This window comes from Prosopis cineraria, unplaced genomic scaffold, assembly GCF_029017545.1.
Source record: "Prosopis cineraria cultivar Desert tree isolate PC_DT_omini unplaced genomic scaffold, ASM2901754v1 PC2, whole genome shotgun sequence".
Classification (NCBI taxonomy): domain Eukaryota; kingdom Viridiplantae; phylum Streptophyta; class Magnoliopsida; order Fabales; family Fabaceae; genus Prosopis; species Prosopis cineraria.
This window is the reverse complement of record NW_026555333.1, coordinates 4,780,975-4,800,760: the sequence shown is the minus strand read 5'-3', so window position 1 is coordinate 4,800,760 and position 19,786 is coordinate 4,780,975. Positions and strand designations below refer to the sequence as shown.

The 19,786-nt window shown below is 35.1% G+C and overlaps 2 protein-coding genes and 1 pseudogene across 5 annotated transcripts; all 3 read left to right on the top strand.

Annotated features, from left to right (window-relative positions):
• Positions 1 to 581: 581 nt before the first annotated feature.
• LOC129301963 (transcription factor bHLH106-like) lies at positions 582 to 1,568 on the top strand (annotated as a pseudogene).
• A 1,598-nt stretch (positions 1,569 to 3,166) lies between these two features.
• Positions 3,167 to 7,807, top strand: LOC129302447 (beta carbonic anhydrase 5, chloroplastic-like). The gene is made up of 10 exons (XM_054941348.1): positions 3,167 to 3,321; positions 3,423 to 3,565; positions 3,749 to 3,792; positions 4,039 to 4,188; positions 4,269 to 4,317; positions 4,464 to 4,577; positions 4,682 to 4,735; positions 4,923 to 5,005; positions 5,107 to 5,212; positions 7,410 to 7,807. Exons 1-10 carry the CDS (start codon positions 3,300 to 3,302, stop codon positions 7,617 to 7,619), a joined length of 975 nt encoding a protein of 324 aa, XP_054797323.1. The 5' UTR covers positions 3,167 to 3,299; the 3' UTR covers positions 7,620 to 7,807.
• Positions 7,808 to 7,905: 98 nt separating this feature from the next.
• On the top strand, positions 7,906 to 14,731 carry LOC129302446 (AP-4 complex subunit mu). Of its 4 annotated transcripts, none has more exons than XM_054941344.1 (13): positions 7,906 to 8,331; positions 9,768 to 9,862; positions 10,123 to 10,326; positions 10,527 to 10,643; positions 10,734 to 10,862; positions 11,505 to 11,631; positions 12,070 to 12,173; positions 12,288 to 12,392; positions 12,514 to 12,608; positions 13,684 to 13,771; positions 13,895 to 13,955; positions 14,060 to 14,133; positions 14,471 to 14,731. In XM_054941344.1, the coding sequence occupies exons 1-13, from the start codon at positions 8,274 to 8,276 to the stop codon at positions 14,567 to 14,569; spliced, it is 1,356 nt and encodes a 451-aa protein (XP_054797319.1). In that variant the 5' UTR covers positions 7,906 to 8,273; the 3' UTR covers positions 14,570 to 14,731. The 4 variants fall into 4 exon arrangements, with proteins under 4 accessions (XP_054797319.1, XP_054797322.1, XP_054797320.1 ...); XM_054941347.1 differs by having other exon boundaries at positions 7,906 to 8,387; positions 9,768 to 9,866; XM_054941345.1 differs by having other exon boundaries at positions 7,907 to 8,387.
• Positions 14,732 to 19,786: the final 5,055 nt, after the last annotated feature.

Here is a 19,786-nt window from a genome sequence, read left to right as displayed (position 1 = left end):
TTTTTTCCCTAGCTACCTTTCTCCCTTCCCTTAAATTGATCTCTCAACGTGGGCTTTTCATGATGAGGTTGCACTTGCACCAGCAGAAGTAGCTTTTTTCATCTTGTTTATCACCTCGAAGAAAATTAATGATTTCTTTATCAAATATCAAATTATCGAGGTCTCTGTTTTTGTTTTTGTTTTTCCAAAAAACTAATTACTCCACACACACCCCTCAACAGTCAAAATAGTTTGGAAAAGCCAGCATACAGACGCGGTTAAAGCTAAAACTATTGATGTTGTTTGTCCACAGATCAGAACAAATTAAGGTGCGTAATGGGTGTAGTCATTTCTGATTTTTGACCCCCAGCTCTCTCTATTGTACACACAGGCACTAGTTACTCTGATGATCTGATCTGATCCGCAGGTCTCTCAGGTTTCAGAGGTCACAAGTCGTTTAACCTTGCTCCCATCCTGTCCTGATCCTCCCCGCTCTTCTTCCTCCCTCCCCCAATTCTATTTTATTTTATTCTATTTTCTGTCTGCTTTCTTTTCAGAGGTCTTCCACAAGAAAAGAAAAGTACCCGTTTGTGTCTGTCGGGCTCATTCTCTTCTACTAAAGTTCAAGCCTTCTTCTACCTTTGTCTTCTCTTCGCTCCTCATCCCTGTTCTTTTCCACTCTGTTTTTCACTCTGTGTCTCCCATGTACGTACTCTTCCACCCCAAAAGCTGCCCATCACTCCTCACGTCCTAAACCTTCTCTACTTTTCACTTCTCATTGTCTCTACGTCCTTGTTTACGTTTCTTGCTATATCATCGTATCCTTCTCACCTTAAACAAGAAACCGAGATGCTTCCTTTCAGGAGTTTCTATGGGTTCGAGAGCTGGTCAGATCAGCCAGGCTCGTCCGTCAAGTCCGTGGAATTGGATAACGGGAAAACAGTTCTGAACTCCACTTCAAAATCTGATCAGAGGAAATCCATGGAAGCATGCAAGAGCCATAGAGAAGCTGAGAGGAGACGCAGGCAACGTATCAACGCCCACCTCTCCACCCTGCGCTCTCTCCTCCCTAACGCCGTAAAGGGTGAATATTCCTCCTTCCTCTTCCACTTGCCCTTCCAGCACCTTAAGGTCTCCCGGGTAATTTTAACAATGTCTTCGCCGGTGCAGTCGGATAAGGCTTCGTTGTTAGCGGAGGTGGTCCAACATGTCAGAGACCTGAGGAAACAGGCCGATGACGCGGCGCGCCATCACAACGGAGACTTGTCGGGCAGCACTATCGGCGGGGAATCCGGGTCGGGTCCGGGAGACTCGGAGCAGTGGGCGTTTCCGGGAGAGTTGGACGAAGCATCTGTGAGCTATTGCGATGGAGCTGGGGGAGAGGAAGCTGGTGAAAGCCACTCTCTGCTGCGAGGACCGGCCCAACCTGAACAGAGATCTAGAGGAGGCGATCCGGTCGGTTCGGGCCAAGGCGGTGCGAGCCGAGATGATGCATTGGTGGGGGGCGAACCAAGAGCGTGGTGATAGTGCAGTGGACTGGCGGAGAAGAGGCTGGAGCCCTGGAACGGGCTTTGACGCGGCTGTGGTAGAAAATCGGGCCCCCATGGGCCCAAGACTCGGCCGAATGTCTCTGGGCCACAACGGGCTCGACTTTGTTATGGTTTACCAAATGACGGGGAAAGCGGCTTCTTGATGGGAACTGCTAACATGTGATGTAAAAAAGAAAAGGGTGAAGATGCGTTTTTTGCCCTTGCGAAAGCCAACCAACAATCTAATGTATTTGTTATAGCAATTTTATAGTAAAGTAATTAAAATGAAATATTTTTATTTTTTTGTCAAAAATTTTTAACATTGATCATTACATTTGAGTCACAGTTTAATATTTTTAATGATTAATGTTAGAAATTTAATAAAAAAGATGAAAATATTTTATTTTAATTATTTTAAATATAAAATTATTCCAACAAGATGTTGAGTGGTGCAAAAATGCATCTTTATCCGGAAAGAAATCTATAGGTAGGGTCATATCATTTAAAGCTGAAAAGTGGAAATTCAAACGATCTACGTACTTCTTTCCTTCCTAGTCCCTGCCACCTTGTTTAGTTTTCGCAGCTAATGCTTGTAACTAATTCATTTAGCCAAAAATTTCTATGGAGGATTATATTATGTAAACATTAAATGGTGAGAGGTGTTTTTTTTTTTAACAAGCAAATAGCGAAGTTGGATAACTAGCTGATGATATTAATCATAGAAACCCAACAAAAAGAAAAAAAAATAAAAGGAATGAAAATGGAGAATGGTTTGGATTTAGATGTGGGTACTTGATGTTCGTGATAGCAAGATCCAAAAAAGAAGAGCCGAAGGGATAACGGTGCCAGCAATGAAGTGACACGAGAGAGTGGTAGTTGATGTCGTGCTTGGTCTGGAAAGATGTCCGATGCAATGGGATAACGATTTGTTCGGTGACGTGTAACACTAGGATAAGTCTATATCACCGAGCATTTTTTTTTTTGAATAGAAGGTGACACGGTTAGCCCAAACGGATAATTTAAATTTTATCAGCGTATAGAATATTGATAAAATCAAAAGGTGGGTTATAAAAAAATCTAAACATTTAAATTACTGATGAATGCTAAATGAGCCATTCAATTAATATATTTATTAGCTTTTTAAAAGTAAAAAGTGATTGTCTAATCTTCATAATAAGTTTTTTGATGTTGTTGATAGCTACAGCAGAATGATTAGTAGAGAACTCTTTGTGTATAAATGTGAGCGTCTTTGTAGAGTCTGTGTAGATATTAACTTTACTAAATTTCATTACCCAATAAATTTTGAGACCTTTTAAAATGCTTATAAGTTCAGCTGCCGTACTTGATTAATAACTGATGTATTTGGTAAACCTTTTGATCCAGTTTCCTTGATCATTTCAAATGAGATCTCCACAAAAAGCCACACCTTGATTGTTAATAGAGTCATCTCTATCAAGTCAAATTCGATCTTTTTTGAAAAACATATCATTTTACTTTAAATCTATCACTTTGTTAGGTTAAGAACTTAATTTCATATTAAAAATATTAATCATTGTAAACAACTTAGATGTTAGTGAATGCAATATCAATGTGAGGCGTTTAACTTACTGTCGTCTCAAGAAGCACGCACATAACAAAATCCTAATAATTAATCATTAAAGATAAGATTGACTTAAATTTATTTCTGGAGATAAAAGTGGGCACGGTCGCACGGACGCAAGGTGTGTGAGGAAGTGGTTGAATTGTCCAAAAAAAGAGGAAGTGGTTGTATTATGCTACAGACGGGAAAAGATGGTGTGGCTAACCCGTGACCGTGAGTTACCAATCTGGATTCTGCAGTACTCTACTGTTAGAGAAGCTTTCCAAGATGGAGATAAAACAAATGATAAAAAATTTTATACTTGGTAAATGCAGGCTCCAAAACCGGCACGCTTGTCCGATCAACGCTTGCTCTTGTGCGTTCGTCTGTCCATGGCGACTCCTCTCGGTGCTTACCCTTTTCTACTCCAAACAGCTTCTCCTTGGGTTTCTCCGGAACAATGCCTCGCCTTAATTTCGTCAGTTTCTCTAATCTCATCCTGATCTTAAGCTTTTGTAATTGAAGGCCTATATGCTTCAATTATCTGTTGTTGAAAATACTCTATCGGCCTGTCGATTTAATACTATTGTTTCATGGATCTTTTCGTGTTCATCTTGTTCCTGGCTGATTTTTTTTTTTCCCACTCTTGCTTGGTGTTCAGGCGAAACGGGCAAGAAGTGAGGCAGCATTCTCGCCTTCGATCAAGTAAGTTGGGCTTTAAAATACCGGCTCAAATGGATTGAAATTCAACGGAAAATGATATTGCTAAGATTTGCGCTCACTCAAAAATTCGAACCTGTGTTCTATAACTTTGTCAGCTACTTTGGTGTTTGAAGAAAGGCTCCCCCTCCTAGCTAGCTTGTGGCTATAAATTGCAAGGAATTCGGCCATTTTAACGAACTCTTCTGGCCAGAGAACTTCCATTTATTTGCTATCTTTTCTTTTCTTTAGGGAGAACCAACCAGAGGTTCCAAATTATCTCGGATTCAGTCAAGAGTACAAAGGTCCAAGCCTTGGAACCACGGTTGAAACTCATGATAGCAAGGACTTCTTTGGTTTGATGAAACACAGGTTTCTGATTTTCAAGAAGCAGAAATACACGTGAGTAGCAGTTGGTTGGTATTTGTTCTTTGTTATCTGTGTGAAGTATCTTATTTATAAGGCAAGTTGCATTTGGACAGGATAGAGTTCGGGCATTTTCAAGCTCTCGCTGAAGCTCAGTCTCCCAAGGTGGTATCACGAGTCTATACTTTCTACTTATTATCATCTTGCTCATCTTGTTTTAGGTCCATTTCAGTGGTTCTTCATTCCTACGCCGCTTCATATTTTAGTAGATGAACATATAGAAGGTTCATAACTGATAAATCCAAGCACAGTTTATGGTAATTGCTTGTGCAGACTCTAGGGTGTGCCCCTCTAACATTTTAGGATTTCAACCTGGAGATGCCTTCATGATTCGTAACATCGCCAATCTTGTTCCTCCCATGAAGGTAATTTTATTGTTGCTTCTGATTTTTGACGGCCAAATGATTGCCAATTTTCGCAAGGCTAGTCTAAAATGTTGACCTCGTTTTTTTTTTCTTTTTGGAGCCAGAACGGACCAACTGAGTGTAATGCTGCACTTGAGTTTGCTGTAACTATTCTCAAGGCACGTACTTATCTATAGAACTTTTGAGTAAAGTGTAAATATTGGCACTGCAGAACTCAGTGATATATCTCAGAGAAGAAAGAATTTCTGGAATTAGATGATACAGAGCAAATGATGAAACACCTCCCTTTATGATTGCAAAACCTGCATAGTTGTGTGATTGAAAAATGTTTGGTGCTGTTTTCAGGTTGAAAATATCCTAGTTATTGGTCACAGCAATTGCGCTGGAATTGAAACGTTGATGAATATACAAGAGGATGTGGAATCAAGGTTTGTTAATTTGATCACGATTATCTCTTAACAAAAACCATAACCAAGAAAGCTCAGGAGTTCTGATATAGTTCATTCATTGGAATTCTCGTGTGCCGCAGGAGCTTCATCCACAGATGGGTTGTTAATGGAAAAGTTGCCAAGGATAGGACGAAAGCTGTCACAGCTCATCTTAGCTTTGGTCCGCAATGCAGATGGTGTGAGAAGGTATAGTCTTTAGCAAGGGAAATTCAAACACAACTACCAGTTTTTTTTGGGAAAATCACAATGAATGACAGACTCAGATCAAAAATTAAATTTTAGTGTAAAAAAAAATCACCTCCCATTTTTTTTAAATATCTTTATTATCACTGGTGACAAATTATTTATTTATTTATTTTTGAGATGGCTAGAGGGGATTGAACTCACAGTCTCTTGGCCACTCTAAAAAATAGCAAGTTACTAATTTCTTTTATTTATATAATGCAAGTTTATATATATATATATATATTAATTTTGCTTTCACTTTTCATGCATATGCTTGTCATGAGTTTAATTGTTATTTGTCATTTTATAAATAATTACTTATTAAATTATTAATGGGACTTATTAAAAAATTTAATAGACACTAAATTTTATATATGTTTTTTTATTTTTATCATCAAAAACTTACATGTTAAAAGCTTACGTAAACTTATTATTTTATTAAAATTTACTTGTTAATGTGTTAAGACAAAATTTCAAAATAAGCAATGGATTTGTCATTTCACAAATATTTATTTGTTAAATTATAAATGGGGATTTGTTAAAGAAATTTAGTATGAATTGATTTTTTAAAATGTTTAATTGTTTTTACTACCAAAAATTTACTTAATAAATTGTTAATGAAAATTTTTAAAGCTAATAATGAGATTTGTCATTTTACAAATGATTACTTATTAAATTATCAATAGGAACTTGTTAAAAAAATTTAATGTAAAGTGATATTTTATAAATATTTACTTATTTTTATTACTAAAATTTTACACTTCAAAAACTTATGTAAACTTATAATTTTGTTAAAATTTACTAATCAAATTATTAAAAGAAATTTTTAAAGCTAATAATGAAATTTATCATTTTACAAATAGTTACTTAGTAAATTAATAATAGAGACATGTAATTTTAGTGCATATTAAATTTTTTTAACTTTTTTTTTACTTGTCACATCAATACTTGTCAACTTGTCATTTTACAAATATTTATTTATTAAATTACTAATAAAACTTGTTAAACAAATTTAATATGCACTGGAATGACAAGTTTTCATTTATAATTTAATAAGTAATCAATTGTGAAATGACAAGCCTTATTATTGATTTTAAAATTTTTTCTTGATAATTTAACAAATAAATTTTAACAAAATAATAAGTTCACATAAATTTTTAATGTGTAAAATTTTAGTAATAAAAATAGGTAAACATTTGTAAAAATTGCTTCATATTAAATTTTTTTAATAAGTCCTCATTAGTAATTTAATAATCAACTTTTTATAAAATGACAACTCTCGTTACTAGTTTTAAAAATTTTCCTTACACTTTGATAAGTAAATTTTAGTACAATAACAAATTTATTTAAGCTTCTAACATGTAAATTTTTGATAGTAAAAATAAGTAAATATTTAAAAAAATAATTTCATATTAAATTTATTTAACGAATCTGCACTAGTGTATATTAAACTTTTGGAAAAATACTACTTTCATCGTTGCACTTTATTTAAGCTTTGGTACAAGTTATTACATTTTTGTTTTTAATGTTTTATATCTCTATACTTTTCTCCCTATGCAACATTGGTTCTTACATTTTCATAGGGATATTGATGTAGTTTAAACGATGTTAATAATGCTGATAGTTAATTAACACTGTTAATTTTATACTTATGTGTCAAATGGATGCTAATATAAAATTATTTTAATAAGCAAAAATTAAAAAAAAATTATGCTAATGAAATCAAAATACTTACCTGGACATTTTGAATTATCAACAAGACGCACAAATTTCATGTAGTTTTTTTTTAAATTATTGCTCACTAAAATTTTTATATTAATGTTAATTTGACACGTAAATACAGAATTAATGATATTAATTGATATGTTAGTATTATTAAAATATTGCCTGTGTCACGCCAGTGTTTTTTTAAAAATGTAGGGACGCATGCGCGCGATTTGTTGCGTGATGGGTAATTTTATTTTTCCACACTAAAATTTAATTATATTTTAATTCCTAAGTCCTATAGAGTGAATTCAGGCTGTGAACAAGGTGCTCCACAAGTCCTTTATTGTGATTTTCCCTGTTTCTATGCAGGAAGTGCATGAAAGAATTAATTCTCTTTCAATACTGGGTAAATTACTCGAATTTTGGTGGTTGTGTTATTGAATGGTTGCAGGAGTCTATAAAGCAATCATTATTGAACCTGCTGAGTTACCCTTGGATAGAAGAAAGAGTGAAAAAGGAGCTGCTTTCTCTTCATGGAGGATACTACGACTTTTCTAATTGCTCCTTTGAGAAATGGACACTTGATTGGAGAGGAAGCGATGTTCAAGATGAACAAGCAGAACGCAGCTATGCTGTTAAAGACCAAGAATTTTGGTGTTGATGTTGTGGCTTTGTCACGAAACTCAACTTGGGCCACATAACCTATCGCCAGATGTTACTGCTAATTGCTGATGGCAACTGCTTTCACAGTAAGAAAACTTGTAAACTAATTAAGCCCCCTACTTCAAGACAAAGTACTGCGCGCCTGTATTATATTCAATTTTATAAGATATGTGAAGAATTCGGATACATCCGAACATACTCATTTATTTCCCTTATTTTTCCTTTTTTTTTAAAAAAAAAACAGAGGCTAGCAAAAGCTTCCCCCCCCTCCCAACGCATAATTGGTATTTTTATCATTATGGATTAATTTATCCAAAAGATAACTTAAGACCATCTCCAGAAGGTCACTTAATTTCCATCAATTATTTTAAACACTTTTACTAAAAATCCTTTGGAAATTTTTAGATAATAAATGTGGCAAAAAAAAAAGTGTGTGTGATATTAAACCCCCAAAAGTAATTTTTTACGAGGTAAGTTTTTTTTAGAAGGAAGGGGGGGAAAAACGCTCAAAATCTCAGCAGGTGGGACAACGGTGAAAAATCATTTTGAAAGAGTGGGAAGCAACGCTCCTGTCAGCCGAAAGGAAAACAGGTAGCCATAGCCAAGGCAGCAGCTGACCGTGCATCCTGGGTGAAGTAACGCCGAACAAGTCATGATCTCGCAGTTCTTCGTTTTGTCACAGCGTGGCGATAACATCGTCTTCCGAGACTGTAAGCTCCTTCTCTCCCACATGGACGTACCTTCCCCTTCGCGATTTTTTATTCCGGTATACTTTGTTCTTAGATCTGATGCCGTTCTATCCGATGTTCTTTCTAAACCGCATGATGACTTTCGTTTCTGAGTATTTTATATTCTAGTTCCAGTTTTTCTTGTTTTTTGACTTCGTTTTTACTTGCCGATCCATAATAAACTTCTCATACTTGATTCAAGTTTTACTTCCAGATCTATCTTGCTTGAATTATCTACTCAAGCTAATTCCTTCGCGGGAAGATTGGAAAAAAGAAAATGTGCATTCTGTGCTATATAGACAGGATCATCATTCTTAGTCTAGCAATCCACAAAATTGCGAAGCTGTTTTACTAACACCGACAACAAGGTCGTTTATGTCATGATGTCTAAGTGTGAGTAGATTTGAGCTGATATGAGAAGTTATATATGAAATAAAATTGAGTTTAAGAGCTAATATATAACAAGGTGGAAGGATTGATAAACTTGAGTTATGATGTTTTGAGTTAAGATGTTGTGTTCTTTCATTGCTCTTCATCCATTTATTCTTTTCCTCTTTCTGAATAGTGACTAAAAAGTAGTATCAGGGTTAGTTTTTGCTAGAGACTTGGATGAAAAAGATGAAACAAGAAGCTCGTATTGCACACTCGTCCAAAGCTCATAATGGGACTGCCCTTGTTGAAGCTTTAGGGACTTGTGTGTGCACCACATTGTTTGAATCTCAAAAATTGGGCAGGCTTTGCTTACAAGACTAGAAACTTGGCGTTTGAAATGTCTTGATATGAGAAGCTTATGGACTCATATTTTAGCGGATATTGTGTAGATGTCAACTGTGAATGTGTTGAACTGATGCAAGAAGTTTTACATCACATAAAGTTGACCTTAATAATTAATATATAATATAGTGAAAGTATACATAAACTCAAAACAAGTTAAAATGTGGTGTATTTCTATTGCTCTTTGTCCATTTGTTTTCTCCCTTTTTTTCAGGCTGTTGCACCCCATTCTTAATAGTTTAAGAATTCATGAAATAGCTGCGAGTCAAATTTTTTTGTTGATGCTTCTTGCTTTATCTTCTCATCTTTATCTCAGAGGTCACGTTTGTATGTGGTTTTTGTTTTTATGTTAATTTTGTGATTGAAGCTGCTCAGAATTTTCTGTATTGTTTGACAAGTCACTTGAATTTTATGGTGTTAAACTATGATGCTGCATGAGATGCAAAACATAGTCAACTCTAACAAGCAAGTGGTATTGTAAATAAGGAACATAATAGAGTTAAAAGCAATATGATTAGAGTGAAGTATGAGTACATTATCATACAAGATTTCTTGTTTTTCTCTACTTATACCTATCCTGATTCTTTGTAAATATTGCCATCAAATCCTCAATGCTTATGGCTGCCTATTTCTTTCAATTGCAGATCGTGGAGATGTGCAAAATGGAAGTGCAGAGATTTTCTTCCGCAAAGTAAAGTTTTGGAAAGAGGATGGGCAGGAGGATGCACCACCTGTCTTTGTAGGTATTATTTTCCCGAATCAGGAAGTGCATTTTAATGTTTAAACTACTATCATTTGATGGTTTCGATAATATTAAATCTTAATCCTCAAACATGGAAGTGCCTTGAACAGCATGTCTTTTGATGTTCTCATGAATTCATCTTTTATACAATATATGAAAAAAAAAATATATATATATATATATCACTTTATGTCTTTGCTTATCTGGTATAAAATGTTGACTTATACATGATTTTTTTTTTTTTTTTGTGTTGATAGAATGTGGATGGTGTGAACTACTTTCATGTGAAGGTTGTGGGACTATTGTTTGTTGCAACCACAAGGGTTAATATGTCGCCTTCCTTTGCCTTGGAGCTTTTACAAAGGATTGCTCGTGTTATTAAAGATTACCTTGGGGTTCTCAATGAAGACACATTACGAAAGAACTTTGTGCTTGTGTATGAGTTGCTTGATGAAGTCATTGTGAGCCTTGTATACTCTTTTTTATCTTATTCTTCATCAAATATGGAAATTTCAAACCAACCTAAAGTTGTTTGAAACAAATGAAAAATGCCCAATCACATGCTCGTGATACAACTATACCACTATTGTAATATGGCTTGTGAAAAGTTCCCCCTTGAAATCCTCACTAACATCAAAGTTGATGACTTTCTCTGTTGCAGGACTTTGGTTATGTTCAAACGACATCTACAGAGTTGTTGAAATCCTATGTTTTCAATGAGCCAATTGTGGTTGATGCTCCTCGTTTGCCACCTCTTGAACCTGCTGCAATTTTTGCGGTAATCTTTATAAGGCACTTTATGGTATTCTATGTATAATAATTATTTGCACATTTGATGCTATTAATCCTCAAATTTGATTGCTTTCAGCAAAGGGCTAAAAGAATGCCAGGTATAGCTGTCACAAAATCAGTTATAGCTACGGAGCCTGGGGGTAGAAATAGGGAGGAAATCTTCGTTGATGTAATTGAGAAAATCAGCATCACCTTCAGCTCCAGTGTGAGTACATGTATCATAATGTGACTTGAAATCCATGATAATTATTATTTTGGCATTGCTTGATCTGTTTGGCATTGCTTCATCTGTCGGGACTCACAAATGTTTCAATTATTGCCCGAATAGTTAATGTTTGGCACTCCACAAAAACAGAGAAATATTTAATCCAAGTGCTATTAAGTTTAACAAATTATCTATTTAGACTGTTTTCTTAAATGCAAAGTGGAAGGGCTTGGCCCCTTTCATTCATTATTTTGTTTCTTTCCAGATGCTTTGATGATTTACCCTTCTAAGAGCTCTCACAAGCATCTCAAACTGAGTTGCATTACTACATAATTCGAGATTATGTTTGACATGATTTTATAATTCTGTTCTTGTTGAGCTATTAGCTACTGCAGAATAAGTTATCAAAGCCATGTCTGGGATAATCTGTATCAAGTTTTTCAGGCCTCAAGGATTGGTATTTAGGTGGCAAGGTGTTGAAGTGTAACATTATGAGTGTTGTTGCATTAATTTTTTCTCAATGAATGTTCTATGCAAGTTAAATCTTCCTTTTTGTTTCCTTTATTTCATTTGCACTGTCAAGTAGTTCACTTATTATATATTTTATTAATCATTTTAACATATTTTATGTGATTTGTTTAGGGATATATATTGACTTCAGAAATTGATGGCACCATACAAATGAAAAGCTACCTTACTGGCAATCCTGAAATTCGATTAGCTCTTAATGATGACCTTGCCATAGGAAGGGGACAGGGACCAATATATGGTATTTTTCTTTTCCCCCTCTATTTGGTGTGGTTTGGCATTTCCGACTCATTGCTTATTTCTCCAGTTGGAGTGTTGAACAATTGTGCTTTGGGTCTGTTCCTGCTTCCTCATTGTGTGGATAAGTAAAGAGAATTTTTTTTTTTTTTTTAAGGTTCTGGAAATTAGATACCATATGATGATGTGCAACAGTACGTTTGTACATTGGATCCATTCCTTCAGGTTTTCAGTGACAATATTTCCTCAAAATGATGGTCAGATAATGACCTATTCTGTGAAGTAGTCATTTAAGCTTTAGAAAGAACCACCTCATTTACTTAAACTTGGAGGGTTACTGTTAATTATATTCTTACTAAAATGAGGAGATATTTTTCTTTCATTAGAGCTGTAAATTTCACGTGTTTCAATGATTGCTTACGTGAACCTTCTTCATGAGCAGGTTATCGTAGTTCATCTGGTTCTGGAGCCGTGATATTGGATGACTGTAATTTCCATGAGTCTGTTCGTCTTGATAGTTTTGATGTGGACAGAACGCTGTCTCTGGTGTGTATAAAAAATGTGGTTTTATGGGTTATGAAATTTCACATTATAAGGTACTTTACTAGTTTGCTCCCTCTTAATTATAATTTAATGGTTGTCTCCTATTGCTAATTGTAGATACCACCAGATGGTGAGTTTCCTGTAATGAACTATCGTATGACTCAAGAGTTCAGGCCTCCTTTTCGCATTAATGTTTTAATTGAAGAAGCAGGGCCCCTCAAGGTTACATCAAAATTTCCTTTTTTATTTTTTATTAAAAAGAAATCTTCTTCCCATCCTTCATCCTTTACGTCAAATATTTCATTTTCCCATCTAGAACTCACTTGTGAAATGGCAATTGCAGGCTGAGGTGATTCTTAAGATATATGCTGAGTTTGGTTCAAGTGTAACTGCAAACACTGTCAAGGTGCAGATGCCACTACCCAAATATACGACCAGGTTTTGTTCCATTTTTCTCTAAATCACTTGATAAGAGACTTATCTTAGACAATGATTTGCAGTTGATTAAAATCTTTGCCTAGTGTTGATGGGTACTCAAGTGGGATGGATAATGTTCTCCCAAAAGTTAGCTGCTAAGGCGGGAGAGCTGACTCGCAAATACTGTATAATCCTATATTGCTCCATGTGGGACTTAGGCATCCAATACTACGTTAGTCTCTATCAATTGTCCCTTTTGGAGAGCTGATATCTTGGCAACTACTCTCTAAGATACGTCACTTGACATCCTCATTGGTTAGAACCTCTTACCAGTTAGAATCCTCCATAGGAAAGGTTGACCACCAACTCTGATGCCAATTGATGGTTACTCAAATGGGATGGGAATCCGTCCCCAAAAGCTAGCTATTAAGGTGGAAACCAACCCTATTAAATACTTTATAGGGCATCCCATACAACTCCATAAGGGACAGGGCATCCCTTGTTAGCTTAGTTTCCATCAAATTTGATGCAATGGATTTGTTTCAGAATTGAAGTTCGAGGAAATGTTTTTGGCCAGGGTTTTGTCTTTTTTATAAATATGTACTCTTGATGGAATCACTAGAGCTTTCCTGGAAAACAGTGGAAGTCTAGCGAAATTTATCTTGTATTTTAAACTGTAAGGTAGGAGAACTTTTTTAAATTAGCTTCAAAAGCCTCCATGAGGCAATGTAGTGCATGAAATTTTTTTAGTATGAAATGAAAAGAATTTCAAAAGAATCCCTTTTAAGGTTTCAAGGAACCATTTCTGTTGATCAGTGTTCAAAGAGTGCATCATAATGGTGCATTCTATATGTTAAGGCTTTAAAGAAATTAAAAAAGTTTCAAAAGAATGCATATTAAATAGTTTTGCTGAGGATTCTTAACTTCATTAGAAAGATAAGCGGACCATGCTTGTTAATTTTTCTTTACCTGTGGGATAAGTTCGAGGAACCTGGGAAAGTAGCGATTCCTTGCATAAGAAAAGAAATGCATAGAGCCGTTACTCTTCACTAGTGTTATAGTGTCTGATATAAGTTATTACCTGGCGTTTTCTCAGGGTTAATTTTGAGTTGAACCCTGGAGCCGTTGGAGAAACAACTGACTTCAAGGAAGCAAATAAGAAGCTGGAGTGGAGTTTAAAGAAGGCAAGGTTTCTTGTCAATCTCTCAAAAGTTATCTATCTTAAGAAAATCTATGCATTGGCTAAACACAGTTCTGTTCACATTTTTAACATGAGAAAATATTGACCGACAAGTGCTACCAAACAGATTGTTGGTGCATCTGAGCATACACTACGTGCAAAGCTAACATTTTCTCAGGAATCACATGGTATTTATCTTTTTAATTGCTTGATGTGTAGAATCAATAGTTTGCCTATTGTTAGGTTTAATTATCAATTGATCTTCACAATTATACTACGTTTTGTTCACAAGGGAATATAACGAAGGAATCTGGACCTGTTAGCATGACATTTACCATACCGATGTACAATGTGTCACGGCTTCAGGTAAACATATTTGTATTAACTTCTCTATATCACCAACATTCAGTACCCCGATTGTAGATCAATTAGATGTTATGCTAGTATCTTGACAGTTATTGGCTCGCATGCAAAAGCTTACTCAATTTGAACTGAAATCTTAATTGCATGATTTTATCCTGCCTCTCCCCTCCAAAGGAAAAATCTGATTGGGAAAATGTTCAACATTGTGCAACGACTTGGACCAGTGAAATTAGGGAGGCCTATTGCCTGTCCTAATTTTCCAAGCCTAAAAATTGCTGGTTTCGTCCGTCTCGGAGTTCGTTTCAAGATGCTGAGTGCTTAAAATGTTTCTTTGATGCAGGTAAAATACTTGCAGATATCAAAGAAATCCCGAGTCTCGGAGCCTTATCGGTGGGTGAGATACGTGACGCAGGCAAATTCCTATGTTGCTCGTATATGAATCTCCTTGCCCGCTCCTCCCAAAAAAAAAAAAAAGGACAATTTTACGTTGTTTTATCATTCATTTGTAAATTGTAAATCACGCAGTTTGGATTCATGTTATCCTAAACCTCCTGTTACCAACAACCTGTTTTAAACTCATTGCTATTCTTTCGTTACACTTCGCCGTCGCTTAAACCATCGCCAGCCTCATTGAAGTTTTTAAGAGTAGTAAGAGGACGAGGCACTGAGAGATCTCATGCCTTTATGAATAGTGGTGGAAGAAGGTCGTCCACCGTGTCTTTGCCTGAAGCTGTACATTTATTAACCTCCCAACTTGAGAAGCTTGTTCGTGTTATCCGGGTTGACTTAGGTTGCTGTCAAAGTGGAATTTCTCATGCCCACTTTGAATGCTGCCATTTATGGTGGTGGAGCAGCTCGAGTTTTAGTTGCCTTCTTTTTATTAATTCTGGTCCTCACGTTCTATAAATGCTTGATAATAATTCATAATATTAGGCCAATAAACCTCTGTTCAATAACCGTTCTGTTTTTTTCATGGTTGACAATACTGTGTATCCTCAACGATGAGCTAAGCATCCCGATTTGGATGAGGAATTGAGGCCAACCCTAATTGAAACACTGCCTGCCTTTTTTGTTTGTGATTCCTGTTTCATTCTAAGGAAGGAGGAAGACGCATTGTCCCACTTGAGGATTAAAGTCAGCACGAAAGATGAAAGCTGTCATGTCACATTGCCTCGTAGTTGTTTAAGGGGGAAAACCTCACAGGACATTGGACCGGCCACTTTCCTTCTTTAACGTCATCCATCTTCATTTTGCGATCAATCAAATCAGTTCTGATCAAAGGTCTATCAGTCTGCGGTGTTAATTTTTTTATTTTTTTAAATCACAAAATTATTATTATAATAAAAGCTAAATAATTAAGTATTATAAACTTGTGATTTTAATATTTAATAAATAAATAAGTTTAACTTGTTAAATTTTGATCTCAACGGTTTTGATAAAAATTTTGATTAGAACTGTAGTAAAAAATTTAGAACTATGACAAAATATATTTTATAAAATATTTTATTTTATTGATTTTGTACAGTTGTACATTTATGAAAAGTAATATCTAATGGTCGAGCATTAAATATAAGTGTTTTTTTTAACAAAAATTTAAATATTATTTTATTATATTATAAAAAATTAGTTCCTTTTACTTGACTTAATTTCTATTTTAAATTCATTATTTTTTCAATACAAACTGTTCAGACTAACCATTGAAGTCAAATTTATTTATTTATTAAATACTAAAATAACAATTTTATAATATTTGTTTTTTATTATAATAATAATTTTATGATTTAAAAAAAGACAAAAAATTAATGCTGCAAAACGCAGTGTTTTGATGCTGAGCACGGAAAACGAACCTGGCAGGATGAGGGTGATAAATGGGGCGTAAATCCTTTTATGTAAACAAAAACAAAAAAGTTCTAATCCACAATAAAGGTTAGAAAAGAAGCGCCAAAACGGTCCCAATTTGCCATCTCATGGCTCCCCGAAGTCTACATCCCCCGAAACCCAATGTCCCGTGAGGAGATAAGCAAAAAGCTCAAGCTTAGTAATCTAATGCAAGGATGGTAATTGCGTGATTATATTGGCGTCATATGGTACCGTAGAGATTGAGGCAATTTTTCCAAGTTCGTATTTTGTAACGTCTCATGCAGTAAAAAGAATATTTTCCTGAATCAGTTTTACATAGCATGAAGCATTCCGATGCAAAGACCCGACTATTCAACTTCCTCTTGTCCTGGAAAGAATCTGGCCTGAGAAAAAAAGAAAAAGAAAAGAGGGAAGCAGATATCAGTTCAAGGACTGATAAAAGTCGACATATATTCTCGAGGATCCTAAACCAGAAGTGCAAAAATCTTCAAAAGACACAGCTATACCAACAAAGTTTTAACACACTGAAATCAGAAGCGTCTCGAAAAAATACAAAGTCACATCTCAATCGGAGAATCTTTTTCACGAAAGAATCTACCTTGCGTGAGATAAAAATCTTTCACATTCCTTATTTAGGAAAAAGTGCACAAGGCGAATGCATTCAAAGACTTTTCTTTGGTTTCCTATGAAGGTCGGGCCAGCAGAGGCTTTGCTCTCTAAGATAAGGAATAGAGAAAAGTATATAAAATCATAAATCAAGGCATTTGGCAAGCACAAATCATATTGAATGAGTAAACTCGTCAGAAGAAACAAAAGCTTGTTCATTCATATTTAGGGTGATTACTTCTATGCATCGAGTGGAAGAGAGATGGGGAGGGAGGCTTTGGGCATTTTCTTCCCACCACGTGTCAGCTCAAAACGTTGAAAGTTTGATGTAGTAGGAGACACGGTGAAGTCTGAACACTGGATGATAATTCCCTCGGCTTAACTATCCTTTATTTTGCCTGTTTGTATATACCTCATAATTGATTAATGGGTTAAGTATAAATTCACTTTAAAATTTTTTATAAGATGTACTCTCTCCAATCCTATTTATAAGTTACATTCTAAAAGGTTTATTTGATTTCATTTATAAATATACAGTTTTTTAGATAATATTTAAAAAATATTTTCAAAATCACCTTTTACGAGAGAGAAAAATAATATAACATTATTTTTTAAATTTATTATATAGGGACATATTTGAAATTTTCACAATTTTATTCTTTATACTTTTTTTGCATTGGTATTAATGAGGTTGGTAGAAATGATTTATAACAAGGATCATAAGAGTAATCGGCATCCTAAAGTTTTAAAAAGTGCAATGTACCCCCCATATTTTCAAAACCAGAGCATGTTTCCAAAAATTGACAAATTTCCAACGTTGATTGTTAACATGCATTTTTTGACTATCTTATGCTTAGTTGGCACACGTTGTAGGATTGAGCTGGCATCTAATGTGGTAGGACCAATATACTCCTCTCTCTTTTTTTTTAAAAAAAACCCTCTCACCTTAACCCTAATAGCCACCACAAACCGTCGGACACCATTAGCCATCAACAATAATAAGGGAGAAATGGAAAGAAAAGCCATAAAAGCAAATAATCAAACCATGAAGGAAAGAAATCATGATTCAACCACTATAGATGAAGGAATCACGAAGGAATTGTGGATAAATGCAAAAGGAAGGTGTGAAAGATTCTCATAGGAATTTGACCTACAATACAATAATGGCAACAAAGTAGAGGATGAAGGATTGCTACGTCGAACACACAAAACCCTTAAGCATGAGATGCTAATGAACACGTCCCTATTAGTCTTAGACCAATCAACTTCAAGTTCGGACTTGATGGTGGCATAACAGGTGGTGACTTATGCCAATCTCTTTAATAAAGATCAAATGAAACAAAATAGAAGAACATGAGCCAAATAGCCTGTCAAAAAAATTAAAATTAAAATCATAGTCCTAGATCTTGAGAAGGCCAATGGAAAAGAAAAGAGAGAATTTTTGCAAGAAATTGTGACGGAGGCTTAAGCACTAGGTTCGACACAAGCCACTTTCTAAATGTAGGAACCCTTTTTTTTTAAGCTTAGGCACTTTTGAGTTTCAAGAACAACAAGTTATGGAGGTGCGGCCCTATGCCTTCAGTCGCATCTAGGAGCTTCCCTTTTGCTTTGACAGCAATGTGATGATTGAAGAATTGGAGCATTCTGAGGATGAAAATGGAGGGATATAAAGTGTGTAACACCCTGAGTCTTTAACTTAGAACTTTAAATGTTTAAAAAGGGTAATTTGGTTAAAATAAGTGATTTATGAATTAATTATGTTCTTAGGCTACTATTAAGGTTTTGGATCTTTGGATAGCTTTGAAAAAGAACTAAGATAGTGTATGGGTCGATCAAACTCAAATGGAAGGTCAAAATGGCATAAGGCACTTACTATGCCATGTGCCACGGCACACAGCCAATTTCTAGGATAAATTAGACGTGAAACACTTTTGATTCTTAGAAGGAGAAAAGAAAGAATAAGAGAGAAGCGACAGAAGAGACATTGTGGTCTGTTAGGGCATCATATTGGGAGCTATTTGGAGGCATTTTGAATAAGTTTCATCATTATATAAGCTTCATTTCCCCTCTCCTTCTTCATTATGTGAATTTTTGTAGGGCAATGTGAGGGTTTGAGTTCATCTTTCATTAGATTTTGATTGAACCCATTAGTTTATTTCGTCATGGTTTAGCATGATTATGACAGGGGTGAAAGTTTACTAAAAGGAAGGAATAATGAAAGTATATATGGCAATTATCTCCTTAGTACCTAATAAGGTACAGTGTTGGAGATTATCTCCTCAATACCCGTGTGAGGTATGGTGTTGAAAATTTACTCTCTTCAGCATCAATTATGCGATGTTAAAGTAATGACACGTCAAATAGTGTGTGATAAGAGAAATTATATCTGAAAGTGGGATATGACACCTTTTGTTGGGCAGTTATATCGTCGAAAGTGCGCTCAAGCCATCGTGTATGTACGCTTGGTCCAATAAAATTTTTAGTTTTAGCTAGGATGATATGAAAACTCGGATGATAGGATGATCATGTTAGAGTGTGAAAACGACGTGTGGATATGAAATGTTAATTGATAGTTATAAGTTATTCTGTTACTGATATGTTTATCTTACCTCCTTGCTACGTTTTATAGGTAAGAAATTTGGTATAGGAAAAAGGGATGGAAGAAACTAGTGAGGATTAAAAAGCTTTGTTTGTATAGCTATTCCCTTTTATATTTTGATATTGTAATGAATTTGTGTTAATTATGCCAACCTAGGATCATGTGTTATTTTGTAATCACTTGTATGAGAACTACTGTGTAGAGGTGTGTATCTTGACCTATAATGATGTATTTGTGTTAAAATTGTTGTGAGAGGTCAAGATATTAGTGCAAGTGATATTTTTGTGTTGTTTATGTGTTAGATTGGCCCAAATGATGTTTATTGTAAATCATAGACATCCTTTTGAATTCATTATGAAATTGGGGTTTTGATGGCCAATTTATTTTTGGATTGTTATTGATGTGTTATGATGGGTCTATCAGGTTGCCTATGGTTCATTTGAGTTAGTCCAAGTAATTACAAGGTCATTGGCATTAGGTTGTGAGTTTTGGATACCCTTGTGTGTGTTTTGAATTAAAAATGGATCAAATTGGATTCAGATGATTAACTTTTAAACGATTGAGTGTTTATGTGTGAGGTCGATGCCAATA